We start from the raw sequence: 15,856 nt of genomic DNA, 5'->3' as shown, positions 1-15,856 counted from the left end.
TACTTATGGTTTTGCTGAGGATCCTAGCTTCGATGCTAACTTTAGAGCCCTGTATTCTATATAGAGAAAAGCTATAGAAATAATGAAATTAAATTTAAGGTCGCAAACATCAGGGTGAGAACTACTGCGTAATCGTTAGGATACTACGGGGTTCTCAATCCAGTCTTGGCAACGCATCCCACGCACGACACTGTCCCGCCAAACTTCCCCAGGTCAACAGAGGAAGTTGATGTTTTATTGTCCCAATTGGTAACGTTAAAGAAAATATAAGCACCTAGCTGGGACCTTTAACTAAATCGCCTTTTGCATATGCTCAATAAGGTATACTAGGGATAGGGTGTAGGTGGAGATCCCCTGCCTGAGTGTAATCGTCTCCGTAGTTTTGCGATCCCAACTCCATAGCCTGAATATAGTGCTGTGCCTCGTTTTTAATGTAATGCCGTATTAGGGTGCAGCTGCAACTTGTGTGCTGCAATAGTTGCATCTTGAGATGGAGAAGCTCTTCGTTCAGGTCATCCACGCAGCTGGACAGCGTTCTATGGCGTTGCTTTATTGCCTCTTCGTCGGACTCGAGCCTCGCAAGATCCTCCCTCTTATGCGAAATTTGTTGGCAGCGATGCGGTTTCTCTCTTGCACTCGCTTATGTTTCGCGCCTTGTTTGCGATTACTCGTGCCGCTGCTAATGCCGATCTCATTCGCGTGAGTATGAGTCCCTTTCCTGCTCGGATCATCGTTATTGTCTCCTCTGGAATGGAGTCTAGCGGGCTTAGGAGCTGCGCGCTCACTAAGCTGCGTCTTGCGTTTTCGTCCAGGCTTTTTGGGTGGCTCTTGTGACAACTGGAGCGAAGGAGTCAAGGTCGAAAGTGGTTCGTCAGCGACCGTTACCAGGCGCTCGGATGATAGAGCATGGTTCTTGACGGTGGAGTATTCATCGACCAGACGGTCTCCCGAAGTAAAGTCCCCGTAGAATACAAATTGGTCGTGGGGAAGGCGGGCTTGCCTGTATGAGGCAGTGAAGTCAACTTCATCCTGGAAAGCGCCTAGGAAGGGTGACGGGTCAATCAACTCCGAGAGCTCTCATCGCGGGTGGGACGGAACGGCCGCGCCGTCTACAGTGAACTCGTCTCCAATAGCCTCGTTCGGGGTGTAGCCGTCGAGCATTGTCACCCCTTCCATATATGGAAAGGAGTTCGTGTGGGTATCTGCTTGAGAATGTCAGGTCATACTGCTCAGGCATGGTCGCAGAATAAACCTACCGTAGCTCATTTATCTGCTGAGGGTTGGAACACTGGCGGAAGGACGCTGCTATAGATGACTGTCAGTGGCTTGTTGAATGGGTCAACAAGTGTACAGACGATGGTCTAGTAACTTTTGGTAACCTGGTAAAAGTTAAGACCTTGGGTTGGAGACCAGTCTTGCTGGAGGTTGATGCAGGGTGGAACGGAAGTTTTGTTCCTGGATCGTCCCCAGTATAAAACCGCTCCAAGACACTAAATCACGACCGTCTCGTTTGAGTGACACTCAGTGACGCCTGGCTGCATATGGTAGCACCAGGTACCCTGAAACACGCGGCCTGAATTGAAGGGGCGACCAAGAGGGGGGCACCAATGAGCCGTTGGGTTGTCGGGTAAGGTCCCTAAGTTTCCGGAAGACATGACTCCATACGTACCTAAGCGCCAAAGGGTGCACCCAACCCAATATCTGAGCACGGAGACGGGCGAGAGGCTTACTCCTTACTAGACCTCAGTCCTCAGTCATATCTTCCTCGGGGTCGAAGCCTGGATCTCTGGGGCCACCAAAGCCTGTACGTAAAAAAGGCGAGCTAGTCTAAGAGTTTGAGAGACGGGAGATGGGGCAAGGCAGCGGGAAATGCATTGCAAGTCGACGAGTTCTTGCTCACTGCAGGTCAGAGTTTAAGGTCAACACTGGTTGGTCATTGTGGCTCGACGCTCGACCTCTCGCTGGAACACAACACCCCCATCTCTCCATGTTGTGATTGGTGTGCTCGCTAAAGCGGCGGAAGAGGCCTCGTGCCCCATTGGATTGAGCTGCATTAGCGGCAACGCCTCAAGGCTCTCCAGCAAGGAGTGTTTGCCGGCCTCTATGATTGGACCAAATGCCCGGACCGCATCCGGACCCCTGGTTGTCCACTGGAGGCGAGAGAGGTCTGACGCGCTATGACGCGTTGCGCCGCCTCATTTCAAGAAAGCCCAACGCTTCTTACCACGATCAGCCGCAAAAATTCGATCGTCGCACCAAGGATATCGAGGAGGAGAATGACTTGTGTTTATCTGGGCAGATCCGTTCAGAATCTAAGCCGATTCATGTGGACCAATTGCCAGGACCTTTGGGCGGCTCACTGAAGTGGCTTTGAGAGCGTGGAGACAAGTGCTGACCCAGGCTTAGCGTACAGGCCGTTGATCGAGATCGTCAGGTTTGCAAGTACGGTTCAGAGTTACCTCTGAGACCGGTCAAGGACAAGAAAGTGTAAGACAGATGCTTTATTTCCCCGGGATCAATGCTGGCTTCGCCAATTACTTACGGCGCATCGGGCCCTCATATTATTCTTAGTGGCGAATCTCACCTCGTGTCAAGCTCCGGAGACCTTCGCTTACTGTTGGAGGCAAGGATCACGATCATCGTGAACTTGTTCACGATGAGAGTGAACGACCACAACTAGCGTCAGGCAACAGCCTGCTGTCTATGAATCGGCAGACTAAACACGGGGTATAAGAGACCGACTCTCGTCGCTCCTTTAGATAAGAAATCACACGCTCCTTTTGATCCTCAATCAGCGCTCCTAATAGTCCAGACCGTTTGGACTATTAGTCCAGACTGCAGATCAGGGCAGGGGGAATACAGACGCCCGGTGTGGACGCTAAGTACGCTAAATCCAGGGTACCCATGATTGTTGCTGTGCCAACCATTTTGTTGTGGATATTTCCGATCAATTTACTGGTGCGATCCAGATCAACAAGGCCCGTTTCAAGGGACGCGTCATCCTAGTCGTCAATCCACGAACGCCCGTCGTGGATTGATTATTGATCTTGGATTGCAGTCTGGACTAATAGTCCAAACAGTCTGGACTATTAGGAGCGCTGCGGAGGCCAGTAAGTGTATAAAGGGTTTTAAAGTGACTGTATTGGAAAGGCCTGCGGCATTGAGGATAATATCGCCCATCCTAATACTGATGTCAAGTGCGAAGTGGCGTGACAACGACAAGTTAGATAAAAACTGATTCAAATGGATGTGTGGGTGATGACGGTCTGGCCGTCTCAAAGCTGTTGATCATCATTTTAAGCGAGCAGCTACTTTAAAAGCCAGCATGGTCTCGTAACTCTGTCTATTATAGTGAAATTCAAGCCGGGGGATGATGGCCCCACGTTGCGAGGTGTCAACCTAGCACCGATACATGAATGCAGACATCGAACAAAAGATCAGTGTAGATTGAGGACAGCGCTCCTAATAGTCCAGACTGTTTGGACTATTAGTCCAGACTGCAATCCAAGATCAATAATCAATCCACGACGGGCGTTCGTGGATTGACGACTAGGATGACGCGTCCCTTGAAACGGGCCTTGTTGATCTGGATCGCACCAGTAAATTGATCGGAAATATCCACAACAAAATGGTTGGCACAGCAACAATCATGGGTACCCTGGATTTAGCGTACTTAGCGTCCACACCGGGCGTCTGTATTCCCCTGCCCTGATCTGCAGTCTGGACTAATAATAGTCCAAACGGTCTGGACTATTAGGAGCGCTGGGCCGCTCCGCCTCTTACGTCTCTCTGCATGGCCACTATGGAAACCGCAGCTTCAGCTCCGACATTCTAGCACCAGTTACCACTCTGTAGACGGCTTGAGAATACGACAACTGTTCCAGTCCACCATGGCTGTACTACCAGCTTTCCCTTTTCCGAGCGGTCGTTTGCCTAGATATAGCTCTCGCACATTCTTACTATCTCTCAGTTGCCACAGCAGGCTCAGTTTGCCATCAACCCGTCGTTCAATGTCCTATCTCGTGAGTCCGAGGGACCTACGCAATGCCATTAAGACGAATCCACCATCCACCGTCTCACCTGAGCCGCGGGTTATTCCCTTGTGCGCCTCCTGGTTTCCAGCCAATGACCACGAGAGTCCCACCGGTGTCCAGACCTTCCACCAGAAACGAATCCCGGAAGCCCGCTTTTTCGACCTCGACAAGGTTATTGACACACAATCCCCTTTTCCTCATCTGCTACCCAGCGCCCTGGGCTTCGCCGCCTCTATGAGCGGATTGGGCATTCGCAGGGAGGACATTCTGGTAGTGTACGATACAAGCGAACTAGGTATCTTCTCGGCACCAAGGGTAGGGTGGATGTTGAAGGTTTTTGGCCACCCGAAGGTGCACATCCTCAATAATTTCCGGCTGTGGGTGGAACAGGGCCTTCCGACAGAACAAGGGGAGTTACCTAGCCTCAAGAGTCGCATGACTTGTATCTACCCGGTTCCTCAGATAGATGGGGGGAAAATTGCCAGCTATGAGGAAGTACGCGAAGCAGTCATGGACCATAACAAGGAGGGTAGAGAGGGCATACAGGTTCTGGACTCGCGATCCAGCGACGACTTCAGCGGAAAGTATCCGGGACCACGACCAGACTCACCGTCAGGACACATGCCCGGCTCGATAAATATTCCATACGACTTAGTGCTGGATCCGAAAACGAAAGCATTCTTGCCATCTGATCAACTTGTGAAACTATTCAAAACGAAAGGTGTGGATCCCCACAAGCCGATTATCTCGAGCGGAACAAGCATCACAGCGTATGTGATTGAAACAGCGCTGAATGAAGCACAATTCGGCTCTTCCGACTCACGCAAGGTTTACGATGGAAGTTGGAGGTCAGTTTCTAACCTCTACTGCCCGCGCCTTCTACCATGTTTTCCTTGGTGACTGTTAAGACGTGACTGACTACCATCCACAACCCCTCTTTCGGCACAACCCCTCTTTCGGCAAGCAAAATAAAAAAAGCTTCACCAAAACTCACCGACTTCACTTATACCAGAATTGGCCAAAGTAAATAGCTACTTAGAGGACAATGCCTATATTGATTATAGAAATGATTGGAGTTAACGACTTTAGCTCTCTTAGGCTGTGCGGGGTACGCGATCTATGCATGCTGTGCTATGGAAATAGTGTTGGTTTAATCATCAAACTCCTCACCGCTCTTTTCCGTGTTTTTTGACCTTTGTCTGCGACAACGACAAGAAAATGCCTAGGTCGAGACCCCGATGGAAATATACAGAGGAAAACATGGCAGAGGCTATCTTGGATGTTACTGATGATGGCGTTTCACCTCCTCAAGCCGCTCAGAGACGGGGAGTGCCTCGAAGCACTCTAGTCGACAGACTTAACGGCCGCGGGGCCGTTAAAGAGCAGATCCACCCTCATCGACGCTTGTCCAAGAACCAAGAGGATAGATTGGCTGCCTGGATACTCCGGCAGGAGTCCTTGGGCTACGCTCCGTCCCACAGTCAGATTCGCGCCTGTGTCATGGGCCTGTTGAGACAGCAGGGCGAACATCCCGACTTAGGACGCAACTGGGTGATCAAGTTTATCAGTCGCCGCGCAGATCTAAAGACCAAGATGGGTAGACGTCAAGAAGCCAAGAGGTTCGACTCTTTCACACCCAATGTTGGAAGAACTGAGAGTTCCCCCTAAGCTTCAGGATCAAGATTAAAGTTTGAAGTCCTACGATTAAGGTTTAAAGTCCTAGATGGGATCATTCAAAGATATAAGGCCCCAAAGGGCCTCTCATTGAGATTATGAAAACTTAACCAAGAATAATCACAATCACGACAACAAGAACTACCTTTTGTCAAGTGCACTCAGCATCCCTGCGCGACACAACAACACCCAAAGCGGTTCATTGGTACTTTGATATCAGGGAGGGCCAGTACGGCTGGATCAAGCCCGAAAACACCGTCAACGTTGATGAAGGAGGTATTATGACTGGTTTCGGCAAGCATATACCTATATTCCTTGCCAGTGTTTGAAATTCGACCGACTAATTCTCTTTATTTAGGCCTGGATAGCCTGGTTGTTGGAAGCGCGGACCCGAAGCGGAAGGCATTTCTCAAAGGACCACAAACTCGGAATTGGACTTCATTTATCGAAGCCATCACTGCTGACGGCCGCGCTTTGATTCCAGGCATAATCTTCAAGGGGAAAGAACTCCAGAAACAATGGTTTCTTGAAGAATTTAAGAAGATAGCAGACTGGTATTACATAACTTCGCCTAACGGATGGACTGACGACCACATTGGCGTTGAATGGCTTGAAAGAGTTTATCTACCCCAGACAATGCCAGCCGACGACTCCGACGCGAGACTGATCATTTTAGATGGTCATGGGAGCCACGCAACGGTATGTTCTTCGTTTATCTCGGTTCAAGATCACTACTGAGTGACGGAAGGATGAATGGATGGCCACGTGCTTTTTGAACAACGTTTATTGTTGCTATCTGCCAGCACACTGCTCTCATGGACTCCAACCACTTGACAATGGAGTATTCAATGCCTCCAAGGCCGCATATCGACGAGAGTTGGAAAAGTTCGCGTCATTGACTGATTCCGCTCCGATGGACAAGGTCAACATCAGGGCCTACGCCAAGGCGCGTCAAGTTGGAATGACTAAGAAGAACATACTCTCCGGCTGGAGGGTTACTGGGAACTGGCCGATCTCACGTACCAAGGCACTGAGGCATCCAGAAATCCAACAAGATAGGCCAAAGGGCAACCCAAGAGCAACCCCGAACCCGCGCCGTATTTTGACTCGGACGATACACCACAAACGAGCCGTCAAATTCGTGATCTCGGGCTGAACAAAACACCAAAGACGCGGAGACGGTACAACGTGATAGCCAAGGGCTTTGAGGCTCAACAGCAGATAGTAGCGGCGCATACGCTGAGGATTACTAGCCCAGAGGAAGAATTGGCTCGCCTGAAGAGAGGGAAGAAGAGGAAAGCGGTGCCGAATCCTAACAAACGTTTTATGACTCTTGGTGAGACTCTAGCTGCTGGGGAAGCCATATCCGAAGAGGAGACTCAAAATATGCCTGTTGTGGTGAAATGTGGCCGTTCAGGGGAGCCGGAGTCAGAATCGGAGGCTGGCTCTGTCATCGAAGTCAGAGAAGAAACCATACCCCGCCAACTCACCACGCGATCAGGGCGGCTTATCAAAAGACCCAGGGTACAATAGATGAACCTATTCGTTATTTATGAAAGGAAGATTTTGACGCATTTCTATCAATTTGGTCAAGTTCTATGTAAGTAAAGTTGGTGATTTTTGGTGGTGTCTTTTTTATTTTGCTTGCCGAAAGAGGGGTTGTGCCGAAAGAGGGGTTGTGGATGGTATCTCATAGTGAATGGACGCGAAGAGTACGGGCATCGGATTATTTGGTTCGGAAGACAAATCCTTGATGGAAAGGATGGAGAGATCGTTTGTTTTATCGACTGGAGACATGGGCTCGAGGATTTGGTCGAAAGTATGGCAAGAGCTTCGTTCCTGGTGGGAAGGAGATGGGAGGTGGTGGGAACCACGGATTTGTTCAATTTGGAAGGCACAACCCTTCTGAATTGTCGAGGGCAAGGATCACAACCATCGTGAATAGCTTCACAGTCAGCGTGAACGCTACACCACAACTAGCATCAGGCAACAGCCTGCTGCCTATGAGATCGGCAGACTGAACACAGGTATAAGAGACCGACTCTCGTCACTCCTTTAGATAGAAAATCAAGCGCTCATTTGATCCTCATGGCCCATCAGTACCTGCGACACCAGATATCCAAATAAAACTGGACGTCGCGATTTGATTTGATTTGATTTAGATGGATTTGATTTGATTTGATTTAGATGGATTTGATTTGATCCGAATAGATTTGAATTTGATTTATTTGTTTGCAAGCCTGAGCCAATGTCGATTCCCGCGGGATCATAAACAGATAATAAGAGCATACCCGCCGGCAGCAATAAATTCGAGTGGCAGTGCTGTCACGGAGTGATCAGCCGCGCCGTGCAGCTCGGAAGGGCAAGGTGCGCTATTTCAGTTAAGGAACAGGCAGGTTATATTCCTGGGCAAATGCCACCCACCTATATTATATTGCCCCACATGACCCCTGTCACATGACAGGTACATGAGGGGAACCTAAAGATGCATCATTAACCATTCTCCCTAAAATCGTCATATAAACCATTTCAAAGTTATCTATGAGTCCTCAATCAATACTAGGCGAGGTCCTCAATGCACATGACGACCAAAGCTTCATCAGGGAGGATAACAGCTTCCGGGAGCATGAGTATGGCCGGTCAGCAGCAATAAAAGGAGGCATCAATCAAGGCGGGGATGGAAGCAGTGTGATGTCGCGATTTGTAACTCAAAATATCGTTGGGACCCCTACCATGGGCTAATTTAGGTAGGGAATAATGTACCTTTCATTCTTGCATTTAATTGGGCAGACATCCCTGGAGTGACCTGGCGGGAGCCTTTCGACAATTGAGGGGATAGTCAAGATCTCGTTCTCCTTCTGCAGCCCCATTATAGTCTCCCTCGCCGCGTCCAGGACCTGCGCCCTGCTGAAGCACTGGCCCGGGTTCACCGCGGCGATCTGGTCGGCGTGGCCGAGCGGCTGCGCTACCGGCAGCACAGCCAGTAGAGCCTCGAAGTGCGCTTTCAGGCGGCTGCGGTACTGCTTCTCGACGAGGTTATGGCACTCACGGGAGTTGGCCTCTTCCCGTGACGCGGCTGGTCTACGGCGGGTAGACCGCTTAGGCTTCGTGGACGCGGACCGGAGCGTAGTATCGGCGCGACCAGGGCGACCCTTTCCCTTGAATACTGGGGAGTCTGGTATAGAGATATCCGGCGGAGGCGGCTTGCTTCTTGAAGACGGCTGGTCACGGCTGACACTGTAGCTGTCAATGCTGCTGGGGTTCCCTTCGCCGGCTAGTAGGACCTCAGAAAGTCCGTAAGCCAAGGCAGCATCTTGGGCAAAGTACTCAGAACTAGATGATCTGTCCGTGTCCCAAATCGCTGCCGATAGAGTAGCTGCGTGAAGATCTAGTAAGTGCCTGCTCGACTGGTTATCTTAAAGATGGGGGTTACCTTGGTCCCAATGCCATGGTGACTCTAGTGACATCTGGTGGTTGGTATTAGTTAACGGTCAGGTACCTCTCATCCCAGCAGGCCAAGACGTAGCTCACCTGGAATTGATTTTGTTGCAGATGGAACATATCAAGGTCGTTATGGTCGTTGATGGGGATCATCTCGGAATCAAACGGGGGTGGCGTGCGTGGCGAGCTCATAGTGAAGGTTGAAATAAGGAATTGACTTGTTGCACGCTCGGATATACTAAGGAGATGGTGAGATGGGACCGGGATAATTATATCTGCTGCTCATCCCCGAAAGGCTTGGCACTGCGGGTGCACGATCGAGATCGTGCACCTGCTGTTACCTTGTCGATCAGCAGTTGGGCCTCGTTCCGTCGACAAGGGTGTCTGAACAAGCGGACGCAGGACAACCTTACCAAGCCCGATTAATCATCCCACATGCCCATGGGGGGTGGCCTCATCCCTAGCGGCTTGAAGAGAATCGAAGACCAGTCGGACATGGCCGGGTTCCATTCTGGCCGTACGAAGTACGACTGCGAGAGGAGATGAGGGTGCGCCATCGCCGCCATTGCCCTGATCCTAGCAGACCTCCATATCTCCTCGGCGGTCTTAAGCCTCCAAGACGTACTTTGCCCCACTGTTTTTTTCCTCTAACAGTTAGCCCCTGCTATAGGGGGCCTCGGAAAGTGTGATTGATAGGGCCTTATTATGAGGTTACTTTCGTCTCACGCAAAAGAGAGTAGAGGATAGGGTATCGGCACTAACGTGTGCTCTGATTCGTCTGAGCCCCCGCCGTGACCTGCTTGGAGGCATGAGACCGCCGAGGAGATAAAGGAATTAACCCTGACCGTTATATGCCCTAGCCGTGCTCGCCATTGGCACAGACCAGGCTTCGAAATCGATCGTATAGATCGATTCCGAGCCCTGATCGATCGATTTATATCATCGTCACCCTCAATCGATTGATTTCGAAGCTTGGCACAGACTGATCTCGACCACATCCGTTCCCGCTAGCCAGTAAGAGCTGAAACAAGCACTCTAGCCAGCAACTATCCATGCATCCCCGACCTGTGGCGACCGCCGCTGTCCGTCGGGTGGCCAGCCCGGCACGTGCGCCAGATGGCGTGTGGTGGGGTTGCTAGGGCGGATCTTCTATCGACACGTTGATTACCGGTGGACATAGTGGCCTGCCTCTTTATTGTGGTGGTAGCTAACTAACCATCGCAAACCCGCATTGGGCAATCTCCCTGGATATCCAGGTGTCGTGTTAGGAGAAATGCACAACGCCAATAAAGACTTGAGAGAAAATGACGGCTCATACATAGAAAGTCTAATATTTTTACTTTTAGCTGTACAGGATGAGTGACCATTTCGCTTGTGGAGTACGTTAGTGCAAGTGCCGGAATAGCGTGGTTATAGCTATCTACTCCTCCCATTTGATCGGAGAATTCATGGAGGTCGGCTGGGCAGATACTGGGAGGTGTAGAAAATACCATCTCGGTCGTGGGAAGAACACCGAGGTGTAACAGCAAATCAACAGGCCACTAGCTTCCTTTTTCAGTTGTCTGAAACTCGACAGGACCTGGCGGGACCGGGTGAGGGTGGTTTCAATCAAATAAATACTTGATGGGTTTTCAAGGTGAAACAACGGAGAATCGGCGGGCTTAGGCGAAGAGGGAGGGCGCGGGGACAGATCCCTTCGATTCCGGTAAGCCTCCAGTCACAAAACCAGCATGCACCTCACTATGCACACCTTTTCGCCACAGTGGCAAGTTTATTTAGCATCAGATCTTAACAGATAAGCCATCCCGCTATGGGTATTATTAGATGACTCTGATATTGGTCTAATAATGGAGCAGTTACCTACTGAAGGCTTACCGCACGTCGAAGGGATACTTTGGGTGGCAATCAAAACGGGCCGAGGGTTCGCCTCATCTTGGACTGGCAGCTCTGAGGACCCCAATTTTAATCATCCATATTAGCGTCATATTCCATCGGGGCCGTCCTCGTTTTAGTTGCAGGCAATATTCGAATTATTTGCCGCTGGCCAGCTTATAGTATTCAATCGGGGACCTTATTTACATGCCGCAGTACCGTTGTCTGTGTGTCTCGCGAGATATCACCTTCGGCATCTAGATCATTGCATGTGTTGTCTCAACCGTTACTATTTGGCTCTGGCTAGCTCTATGTAGATCAACCTCGTTATTTGGACATGAGGGGGCGCAGCCAAACTCTTTAATTATGAATTGTGAACGATGATGTCATGTGAATTGCGAACGATATCGACATCATCCGCTGCGCTTTCTCACGGAGCAGGATTGCCAAACCGAATATGGCCCTCCAAAGACAAGACGGATCGAGATTTGCAACCCGATAATGCTACTGCCACGTCGCGCACATCCGAAGCAAACTTTTGTGGTGTGTGGGTTTTGACTTTTTATTGATGGGATTTATAAATGTAAAAATGAACTCTCCCATCTTCTCCTTATGTTACTCCTCCCCTTTTTTATTTTATGTTTAGAAACGGCGCATCGTTACGTAGCTGTTATCCAAGGTCGGATTCCGAGTGATTGAGCCACATCCGTGGCAAAAACCCATGTTTTAGTGATTGCCGAGCTGTTATAAGATGCCAAGGACGCGATCGGGGAACCCCCCGCTCGGAAGCGCCTCGGTGAGATGGCTCAAACCAATGAGGCTTGTGTCTCGGGCACCACCTGATCGGCGACAAACCGTAAACCTGGGCTTACGGAGCGCCTCCGTAATGCCTTATTGGTAACGCAACGGTCGAGACCATTTCGTTGTGGGGGGCAAGATCAAACTTCGCAGGAGGTCGTGCAGCCAGGGGTTCCTACATGACCACACGATGAGCGATGGATCGTGATGTGTCTAGGGGAAGCTTCCATACTGACGTACCTTACATCTAACTTTTCCGTACATTGGTGTGTGTGTATTATGTGTTGTGTGTTGTCTCTCAGACTTGTCCATGACGACACGTATGTCCTCCATCCTTTTACCGTATATTCGAACAGATGCGGCAGCTTCCCTCTAGGACCGTTCCGAACGCATGACCAAACGCAGGGCGATACCATCACTGAGACCTCGCGAACACCGCAAATGTGGTTCTGCTCTATGCCCATCGTCCTCGTCAATGATGAGGACCTGACACACCACGGGAAGACATTGAGCGCCAGGTATGAAGAAGGGCGACTTCGAGCAATTCAGGTGATGACGGGCACAGACGAGCACCGGGGCCGGCCAAGGGTAAGGTCCAACTTGATCATGCCAAACTGAAGATAAAGAGGAGATTGCCAACGCTAGTCTTGATAGCTTCCCCAGCGACCCCTTCGCCCGAGAATCCAGACAAGTCATTAAGTCCAAAGGTCGGACAATGACAACGGATAAGCTGTAGGGTGGGAAAATATCTCCACAGTCGCTGTAGAGCTGTGAAAGCCTTGCCTCGATATGGTGAATATGTGCTGAGCTGGTGGATGGATGCGATCCAGCAGATATTAGGGAGAATGAATGAAAGTCATAATCAAGGCATGGAGCCGAGAGTGTTCGAATCATACGTGAGAGAGGTCGGGGTTGATATGATGTCAGTCTTGGGCTATTCTCAGATCGTACAGATGAGTGGGTCGAAGGCGGGCATTTAGGGAACAGCGGATAGGTTTGGGAAGGTCACCGCGTTTGTTAAAGTTGGCTTCAGTCTGTTGGCTATTCACAAAGCGCTTGCTTTTTTTCTCGTTTCCTTCAATAGCTTCAACGCTCCGCTGCCATGCGTGCCTTATATACTAGGCACGTGCCATGGCGTCTAAGGAACCACTTACTAATGTAACCCGAGTGGAAGATATGGTCCCAGTGTTAATGACGGTGAGAGAATTCTAACCACTGCACCATCTGCCAAAAGGTAGGGGCCCCATGTCAACTGGTATAGGCTTATACCGTAGAAACCCGAGAAATTGGCCCTCTTGGCAAAGTGGATACAGTTGAAAGCATGATCAGCGAATGGCTGCACTGGAAATACGAAGGGGATAAGGGTACCCTATACTATGTGTGATTGGGTAGATGATGGCAGGCCCTCTCCTCTAACCCATTTTGGGTGCATTAGCGAGCAGAAGCGTGCATAACTCCACTTTGTCAAGAGGGGAAAGAAGCGGGGTGATGCAATCTGCAGCACAGTCGGCACCGTGCGAGGCCTTCAGTGGCCAGTGGGTTTTTATCAGCCGCCCTAGCGCCCCATCTCTGTCTGGCATGTTTCCCCACAATGCTCCTCCGCGATCACAACCATCACCACCCCCGCCTCAGCAACAGCAACCATCTGTTACCTCTCAACCCCAAGAAATGTCCAACGGTGCGACAACTGCCAAACCCGAGGCGAAGCCAGCATCGGGCCCTATTGACCCTCACGATAACGACGCTGCGAATGGTCTATTCATGTTGGCCCAAAGTAGGAACGATGCCCAGAGTACGAACCAATTCGCCATCACTTCAGGCGCCCCCGGTCACGGTCACCCTCCTCTTGTCGCTCCACAGAATATGAACACTTTGCCGCAGGTGTCGAGTGTTAATGGAGGCTCAATTGGCTCTGCTCGCAGCATGAGTAAGGGTAGTATTGCTTCGGATAAGAGCGAACAGGCCAGGCCCAATACGCGAGGCAAGGGCAAGAGAAACCCCTCTCCCACCAACGGTCAACGGAAGGCGGATGAACCCCCAGTCAAGGCTCCCGTTAATAAGAAATCCAAGACCAATGCCGCTGCTATCAATGGTGACATGGATTTCTCTGATGACGAGTCCAAGATGAAACTGGAGGAGGGCGGATCCAAGTTAAAGATGACGGACGAGGAGAAGCGAAAGAACTTCCTCGAACGCAATCGGTATTTTCTTAAACACTTGATTGTTCTGTATTGGGGCATATTTACTGACTCTTTAAACCAGCGTCGCTGCCCTCAAGTGTCGTCAGAGGAAGAAACGATGGCTTACTAACCTGCAGACCAAGGTTGAGATGTTCAATACGGAGAACGATGCTTTGACGGTGCAAGTCACCCAGCTCAGAGAAGAGGCGGTTAACCTAAAGACACTTCTTTTCGCCCACAAGGACTGTCTAGTTGCTCAGCAGCAAGGACTCCACGGTACCTTCATGTCGCAGGTCGTCGAGCCCTTCCATCCGCAGACGAACCCCTATGGTATGGCTGCGCCGATGTCAAACCAGGTCATGGCTGGCCAGGGCGTGCAGTGGCGTTTCTCATAGCGCGAGCGCCTCCCTATTCCCATGTACGGTCTAGAAGCTCAACGCGTTCAGTTGAGTGACAGCTCTCTGTGTCACATCGTATGACCAAGGCCGCTCTGACACACGGGCTGTCTGACCAAGAAAGATCAAACCTGGATAAAACAGATCGTGAAGAACACTCCGTCATAGCTGACGAATACGAGGGATCCAAGGAAGGATAAAACAGACCAACTTCAGTCACTCATTCAGTTAGAAATCAAGAGCTTCAACGCACAGTCAAAATCCCTCGTCAAATGTGACACTTTCCAACGGTGCAGGCGTGAGGTTTTCCCCATTTGGCCCATCCAGCTGTCAACAACTTCATTTCTCTTGAGCCACGTGACTCAGATCCTGGTGTAAGAGACCCATTTCTCAACGAAATAGGTAGGAAAAGATGGAATAGCTGTAGCGGCGTTGGAGGCAGTGTGTTGATGTGAAAATTGCGTGTTTCTATGTGGAAGGGCTCGAAGCTGGTGCCTCGGTCATTTTCAGTCGGAAAAACCGCGACCGGGGTCGGGTCATCCGGCCATAAGTGTTGGAATAGGGCCAAAAATAGGCAGCGATCACGATCACAACTAGCATCAGGCAGCAGGCTACTGCCTATTATATTGGAAGACTGAACACAGGTATAGGAAGCCTACCATCGTCGCTCTCTTAGATAGAAGAAAGTAGCGAAAATCCAATCTCTTCTGCCCATACCCATGTTGCACACCTCTAACTTCTGAGACACTATCCGTACCCTCAAGGCCGTCCCCACTCTCACCGCGTTTGGCAATTACAACTCCAGACTACACTTCCCCTCGGCAGCCCCACGTCCCGGCAAATCGCATCGCATTGAAGCCGCAGGGTTCGTGAAATTCTGTCCTTGTATCTTTGCGTGCTCGCCGAACTCTCCATCATCTCATTCTCATATTCTTATCCGAGACATCGACCACTGTTAGATTGGCGCCTGTGTGCGGATAGAAGGGAGTTTGCTCTTCGTTATAACAATGTGTGGCTTGTGGCGGTGAAAGCTTCAAGAATGGACCATCGCCCCCGCACGATGACGAAGGAAGGAAGAAGAAGATGAAGATCATCGACTTCAATCAATAAAATCATCAATTTCTGGCCCACAGTCTACTGAATTCACCCCTACCCCATCGCGTATCCAACAACCACCCACAAATATCCTCCGACCAACCAAAACCTCTTGAAGCCCTGGAGTGAGCTGATCGCGGCCCCAGCAACGCAAAAAGAGTGTCAGGTGCCGCAGCCTCTGCGAGTTAGGGTGGACTGCTAGAAAGCTTAAGGGTTGCGCTCTCGTTTATTCGTCGCAGTGGTAGACAGGCCTACAGTCTGCCTTCGACTAACAATACACAAACTGATTCAGCAGCGATCAGAGTTGCTGTGGAATCTCATCCAGATGGTCTCGAACGGTAATAAACTCGAAAGGGGAACGATGGCC

The 15,856-nt window shown here is 50.4% G+C and overlaps 4 protein-coding genes across 4 annotated transcripts; 2 read left to right on the top strand and 2 right to left on the bottom strand.

The window, feature by feature from the left end:
- Positions 1-549: 549 nt before the first annotated feature.
- MRS44_017930 (uncharacterized protein) lies at positions 550-1,161 on the bottom strand (the record flags this gene model as incomplete). Its single annotated transcript, XM_065615817.1, has 2 exons — positions 550-1,029; positions 1,099-1,161. 2 exons carry the CDS (start codon positions 1,159-1,161, stop codon positions 550-552), a joined length of 543 nt encoding a protein of 180 aa, XP_065471889.1.
- A 2,849-nt stretch (positions 1,162-4,010) lies between these two features.
- On the top strand, positions 4,011-7,241 carry MRS44_017929 (uncharacterized protein; the record flags this gene model as incomplete). The annotated part of the gene is made up of 6 exons (XM_065615816.1): positions 4,011-4,882; positions 5,261-5,653; positions 5,824-5,984; positions 6,067-6,407; positions 6,568-6,702; positions 6,768-7,241. The coding sequence occupies 6 exons, from the start codon at positions 4,011-4,013 to the stop codon at positions 7,239-7,241; spliced, it is 2,376 nt and encodes a 791-aa protein (XP_065471888.1).
- Positions 7,242-8,446: 1,205 nt separating this feature from the next.
- Positions 8,447-9,341, bottom strand: MRS44_017928 (uncharacterized protein; the record flags this gene model as incomplete). The annotated part of the gene is made up of 3 exons (XM_065615815.1): positions 8,447-9,084; positions 9,142-9,175; positions 9,240-9,341. 3 exons carry the CDS (start codon positions 9,339-9,341, stop codon positions 8,447-8,449), a joined length of 774 nt encoding a protein of 257 aa, XP_065471887.1.
- Positions 9,342-13,397: 4,056 nt separating this feature from the next.
- MRS44_017927 (uncharacterized protein) lies at positions 13,398-14,394 on the top strand (the record flags this gene model as incomplete). The annotated part of the gene is made up of 2 exons (XM_065615814.1): positions 13,398-14,020; positions 14,082-14,394. The coding sequence occupies 2 exons, from the start codon at positions 13,398-13,400 to the stop codon at positions 14,392-14,394; spliced, it is 936 nt and encodes a 311-aa protein (XP_065471886.1).
- Positions 14,395-15,856: the final 1,462 nt, after the last annotated feature.

The sequence above is a fragment of the Fusarium solani genome (assembly GCF_023522795.1).
Source record: "Fusarium solani strain SB1 chromosome Unknown bctg00000014, whole genome shotgun sequence".
In the NCBI taxonomy this organism is placed as follows: domain Eukaryota; kingdom Fungi; phylum Ascomycota; class Sordariomycetes; order Hypocreales; family Nectriaceae; genus Fusarium; species Fusarium solani.
This window is presented reverse-complemented; position numbering and strand designations above follow the sequence as displayed.